The sequence below is a fragment of the Triticum dicoccoides genome, chromosome 1B, assembly GCF_002162155.2.
Source record: "Triticum dicoccoides isolate Atlit2015 ecotype Zavitan chromosome 1B, WEW_v2.0, whole genome shotgun sequence".
Taxonomy (NCBI): Eukaryota; Viridiplantae; Streptophyta; class Magnoliopsida; order Poales; family Poaceae; genus Triticum; species Triticum dicoccoides.
In genome coordinates this window covers 247,868,743-247,874,890 of record NC_041381.1, presented here as the reverse complement: position 1 = coordinate 247,874,890, position 6,148 = coordinate 247,868,743, and the positions used below count along the sequence as shown (strand labels likewise).

Sequence of the window (6,148 nt, the reverse complement as noted above, 5' to 3'; positions counted from 1 at the left end):
AGTAATGATTATGCTTCTTATATTCATGGATATTATTATGTTGATATTGTTTCTTCATCATTTATCAATATTTACACCCTAAAGAGATTACATGATACCCATGTTAGGTAGCATTCAACATCAAAAATTCTGTTTTTTTATCATTTACCTACTCAAGGACAAGCATGAATTAAGCTTGGGGATGCTGATACGTCTCCAACGTATTTATAATTTTTGATTGCTTCATGCTATTATATTATCAATCTTGAATGTTTTATATGCATTTTTATGCTACTTTATATTATTTTTTGGGACTAACCTATTAACCCAGTGCCCAGTTCGAGTTCCAATTTTTGCTTGTTTTTGGCTTTTCAGAAAATCAGTACCAAATGAAGTCCAAACACGATGAAACTTTACGGTGATTTTTTCTGGACTAGAAGGGACCCTAGAAGGTTTGGGAGGAGGCCAGAAGACCTAAGGGAGAGCCACGAGCTCACGGGGCACTCCCAAGGCTGGGGGGGGTAGACGCCCCCAGAGCTCGTGGGTACATGCAACTTCATTTGACCTAATTCCGCCTCTATAAATTCATAAATATTCCCAAACCAATAGAGAGCCACCCGAAACACTTTTCCACCGCCGCAACCTTCTGTTCTTCCATGATCCCATCTGGAGGCCTTTTCTAGTAATTTGCCAGAGGGGGAATCGACCATGGAGGGCTTCTACATCATCCTTGCTGCGTACCGATGATGCGTGAGTATTTCAACGTAGACCTACAAGTCCATAGCTAGTAGCTAGATGGCTTCTTCTCTCTCTTTGATCCTCAATACATTATTCTCCTCGGACTTCTTGAAGTGTTTGTTGGGATTTGATGAATTGTGGGTTTATGATCAGATTATTCATTGAAAGTGACTGAGTTTTTTTTCTGAAATTTATTATGCATGATTGTTATAGCTTTGTATTTCTCTCCGATCTATCCGTTTGGTTTTGGCCAACTAGATTGATTTATCTCCAGTGGGAGAAGTGCTTTGTAATGGGTTCAATCTGGCGGTGTCCTCACCCAATGACAAAAGGGGTAGCAAGGCACATATTGTATTGTTGCTATTAAGGATAAAACAACGAGGTTTAATCATATTGCTTGAGTTTACTTTGTCTACATCATGTCATCTTGCTTAAGGCGTTACTCTATTTGTCATGAACTTAATACTATACATACATGTTGGATAGCGTTCGGTTGGTGGAGTAATAGTAGTAGATGCAGACAGGAGTCGTTCTACTTGTCACAGACGTGATGCCTATATACATGATCATTGCCATGAATACGTCATAACTATGCGCTTTTCTATCAGTTACCCAATAGTAATTTGTCCACCCATCGTATGCTATTGTTTCGAGAGATAAGCCTCTAGTGAAAACTATGGCCCCTGGGTCTACTTTAATCATATTATAAAAACCAAAAATACCCTGCTGCAATTTATTTAATTTTATTTTGCTTTGCAATTTATCTATTTACCTATACAAGATTTGATCCTTGCAAGTAACGAGTTTAAGGGAATTGACAACCCTCTTGCCCGTGTTGGGTGCAAGTATTTGCTTTTTGTGTGCGCGAGTGCTATTAACTAGGATTTGGTTGGTGCTCCTTCTGGTTCGATAAACCTTGGTTCTCATTGAGAGAAAAACTTCTGGTTCGATAACCCCTGAGATTTTTAATTATCTATTATTTAAGTAATTAAATTGAATCGGCACATTCCAAAGCAAGCATGAAACATGATCTTTCCCTTTAATAAGATTTGGTTTCTAAATAAAATGGAGAAAATAAACCAGCGGGAGGGGTGGTGGAAGATGAGACAAAAATAAACCAGTGAGAGGGAGTGATGGGAGGTGAGGCTAAAATAGACCGACAAAAATAAATCAGGATACCGGGCTACCAAATCCCCTTTAGGAGTAGAGATATGATTAGCCCAAAATTAAATGATTTGAGGGCATGCATAAATTAATTAAACCCCCTTATCAATGATTAATTATTTCATAACTAATATGAACCTGATACAAATTTCTTATAGACCCTTGTGTCGCGCCGACGGGTATTTCGGTGGATGAAGAAATTAATGTTTGCTTTGTAATGAAACATGTGATGGTGTGCTTTCATATATCTTTGTCTATGGATTCCCTTCCCACAACATATCTCAACCTCAAACCAATAAAAATATCTATGTTAAACTATTAAAATAATCTAAATTATAAGTGTCACACATGTGACACGGAATAACCCCGCCTTGACGTTTTTACAACTAAAATTGCCATTTAAAAAAAATCCTCAAAAAGTTGAAACTTGCCATCTAAACAGAAAATGCCATGCTTCATAACTAAGTTGTCATTCTCAGGTAATTAAATTTGTCATAAAAAATGTCAGAAGGAAATTGCTTCGTACCACATCGTGTAGCACTTATCATGGTCAGATTTACGAGTAACCAGTAAGTAGTAAACCTAGCCAGTCGGCTACTACAGGGGAAAGTGGATCCTCTAACATCCTCTAGGGATGTCAGGAAACTACAGTGAAATGCGTGTGTGAAATGAAGAAGGAATGTCAGGGTACTGTAACAACAAATGTGCGGATTTACTACAACATATACAAAAATAAATCAAAAAATAATTTTATTGCACCATAATTTTGTTTGTATGTAATTTTTATAAATATATACAGTAGATTTGTAATTTGCAAATTAATTATAATCATTTTAGCCTTAACCATATGAACGTGAAGAAGGGATGTCACCATTACTGTAACTTATATTACTGTAACTTATATGATCCGATTCCACTGCAGGGTTGTCCTTCTAAAACACGTTAGTCAGGCTTACCGAGTATAGAATACAGCGGCGCCCTACCCCGCCACCCCGAGCACGACCCTAACTCGGGGACCCCGGCTGCAGAGCACGTGCGGGGGTCGTCACCTCCCGGTAAAACCAAATCGCGACGCGGGGTGTGAGGACTTCCCTTTCCGCGGTAGCTTCTTCTGACCACCAACGCATCTCGCCCGCCGCGCCCATGGTTTCCTCCTCCGCCTCCCCCTCCCCCAGGGAGGAGGAGGGCGGCGGCCCCTGTTTGCCCTCGCTCCGCGGCAAGAAAAGGAGAATGCGAGTCAGAACGGCCTCGCCAGAGCCGGCTTCCACGGCCGCGCCGCCGCAGGTACGGGTCTCGAAGATATTACATGCTAGTAGATCAGGCCGTGTTCTTTTTTTAATACCATGGGCGGGTTGTTTTCTTTGTTCCTATTGATTGAAGAACTGTTCTTGATCAGCGGTTGTGTACGTCGAGAATCGTTCCTGTTGGTTTGTTTGGTTCGGAAGCAGTAGCGGTTTTGTTTGATTGATGAAGGATATAATATCTGTTATGCGTATACTATGAATTGTTTCCCGTTTGCTCGTATAGATTTCAATGTGTAGGTCATGACTCAATTCTAGGGCAATGGAATCTATGCAGCAGTGAGATGCGATTTGTGGAGGGCGTGTGTTCCATGCTGGTTCTTGGGCCCGGTTGTGGATTGGAAAACATTAGTTGAATTGATGAACGCATGCAAGGAAGGAGATGGGAGTGGGGGAGGGGGGTCACGTATTTTGCGATTGCGGTTTGGGGGAATTGGTCTTCGATTTTGATATTGCCTGATTGATGATTATGTGTTTCTTTGTAATAATGATTGTTTTCGTGTTCTAGAATTCCGAGAAAAAGATCTAGTTTCCCCCAAAAGATCATGTTGATTGTATAATTGTGGCGCAAACTTTTGAACAATCTGGGTGGACCTGATCTACTTAAATTCGTTTTGATTTGTAGGAATACAATTTGTGAGTCTTGTTCCGATTGGTACTTCTATGCAATTGAATCAGCAATTCCATTGATAAGTTATGCAAACATAGAGATCTCGAACTATGAAATAATTTTACTAATTCACCAATCAATGACAGGATCCATGGGTTAAATTCATAAGGAGATTATACAATACATTAGTATGCTGAACTCGGTCTAAATTCCTGCCTACTATGAGAACATTAGCCTGTAGTGCTTTCCAATTAAGTGAAATTTTAATCTAGAACTTGATCTTGTTATGACTACTACTCCCTCCGTTCCAAATTACTCGTCATAGAAGTGGATGTATCTAGAACTAAAATACATCTAGATACATCCATACCTGCGACAAGTAATTCGGAACGGAGGGAGTATTTCTCAGGGTGGCGGAACAACAACTGTACACCCTTGAAAAGTTTCAACTTGATCAGCACAAATTATCATTTTCCATCGCTTACAGTTTATGCGATTATCATGTGCCTAATTTGTTTGCCTCATTTCTTTAATTTATTATGGGCAGACACATGGAAAGTGGCATCCAGATGAATCGAACAGACCTGAAATTGATGATGCTCCTGTTTTTACCCCAACTGAGGAGGTTTGTGGACTATTCTCCTCACTAGCAGAACTATGTTATGTGACATTGACAGTGTATAACTCTTTTACATCAGGAATTCAAAGATGCAATTGGGTACATTACTAGCATTCGTCCTCAAGTAGAAAAATATGGAATTTGTCGTATTGTTCCACCATCTTCTTGGAGACCACCATGTCCTCTAAAGGAGAAGAGCTTTTGGAAATGTACAGAGTTCAACACCCGAGTTCAACAAGTTGACAAGCTTCAAAATCGGGAACCCAAAAAAAAAGAAACACAACCTCGAGTTCAGAAGAAAAGAAAGAGAAGAAAGAAACTGAGGTTTGGGATGTCTCAGAAGCGCCGTAGCGCTGACTCTGCAGACCAGGAAGAGAAGTTTGGCTTTCAGTCTGGCTCAGATTTCACACTAGAGGAGTTCCAGAAATACGCTGATATGTTCAAGGAGCAATATTTTGGAATGAAGGGAAGTGATGAAATTTCTCTTTTTGAAATTAAACAGCACAAAGAAATGTGGCGGCCATCAGTTGAGGAAATTGAGGGAGAATATTGGCGGATAGTTGTATGCCCTGATGATGAAGTTGAGGTACCCCGGTTGCTTATATGTAGATTATGCTCTTATTAGGATTTAAGTTTTTACTGATTGACATCAAACTATCTTTGCGTAGGTGGATTACGGCGCTGATCTGGACACTGCAATATTTAGTAGTGGATTCCCTAAATCATCTCTATCAGATGCAAATAAGCAAGATCCATATGGTTTATCTTGTTGGAACTTGAATAATCTGCGACGACAACCTAGATCTGTTCTTTCATTTGAAACTGAGGATATATCTGGTGTTGTGGTCCCTTGGCTTTATGTTGGGATGTGTTTCTCATCATTTTGCTGGGTAAGATTTTTCATTCTTCTATTTCTCATCCATCTCATGAAATGTGGATAATAATATTACAATGCTCCTAAATCATGTGCGCACGCAAGTTGGCTTGAACCTTGCTAAGTACTCCCTCTGTAAACAAATGTAGGACGTTTTTGCAGTTTAAATTAAACTGCTAAAACATCTTACATTTGTGTACAGAGGGAATATATTGCAGTATTTTTTTTAGGTGGTTGAAAGATGCTAGTAGCTGAGTGCTTCAAATCTTCTGTGCCATGCAACCCTTTTGTTGGGTTATCTTGAGACTAATAATTTTAAATATATACCTCCGTTCCAAAATAGATGACTCAACTTTTTACTAAAGTTAGTACAAAGTTGAGTCAGCTATTTTGGAACGGAGGGAGTACATGACTGTGAGACGTTGATTAGGGTCCATGTTCTCATATATCCTTGTTCTTTATGTTGCTGTAGCATGTGGAAGATCATTTCCTTTATTCTCTAAATTACATGCATTTTGGTGAACAAAAAGTATGGTATGGTGTTCCTGGTGAAAATGCAGTGAAGCTAGAAGATGCTATGAGAAGGAACTTGCCAAGACTGTTTGAAGAACAGCCTGATCTCCTGCATGAGCTGGTAACATTTTTATTGTGTAATGACCTAGTGATTATGATAACAAAAACCCACTGTTTGCAATGTAACCTAGTAAATGCTTTTTGGAACCAAGAGTCCATGTGGATTGAAAACTACTTACCATCCTTCAAAGAATCAAAGAGAGCATTATGCAATTTTCTTCAGTGAACATATTACTTTATTCAGTATCATTGCCTGCTTTTTTATCATAATTTTATCGTGATTTATAATC

At 39.2% G+C, this 6,148-nt stretch overlaps 1 protein-coding gene across 1 annotated transcript in view; it reads left to right on the top strand.

Moving 5' to 3' along the window:
• The first annotated feature begins 2,952 nt into the window (after nt 1–2,952).
• LOC119330248 (lysine-specific demethylase JMJ18-like) overlaps nt 2,953–6,148 on the top strand; it is a 7,284-nt gene continuing 4,088 nt past the window's right edge. Inside the window, exons 1-5 of the mRNA XM_037603363.1 lie at nt 2,953–3,165; nt 4,340–4,417; nt 4,491–4,997; nt 5,080–5,301; nt 5,758–5,919. Of these exons, the coding sequence (XP_037459260.1) occupies nt 3,025–3,165; nt 4,340–4,417; nt 4,491–4,997; nt 5,080–5,301; nt 5,758–5,919 (1,110 nt within the window). The 5' untranslated portion in view covers nt 2,953–3,024. The remainder of the gene's footprint in view (nt 3,166–4,339; nt 4,418–4,490; nt 4,998–5,079; nt 5,302–5,757; nt 5,920–6,148) is intronic.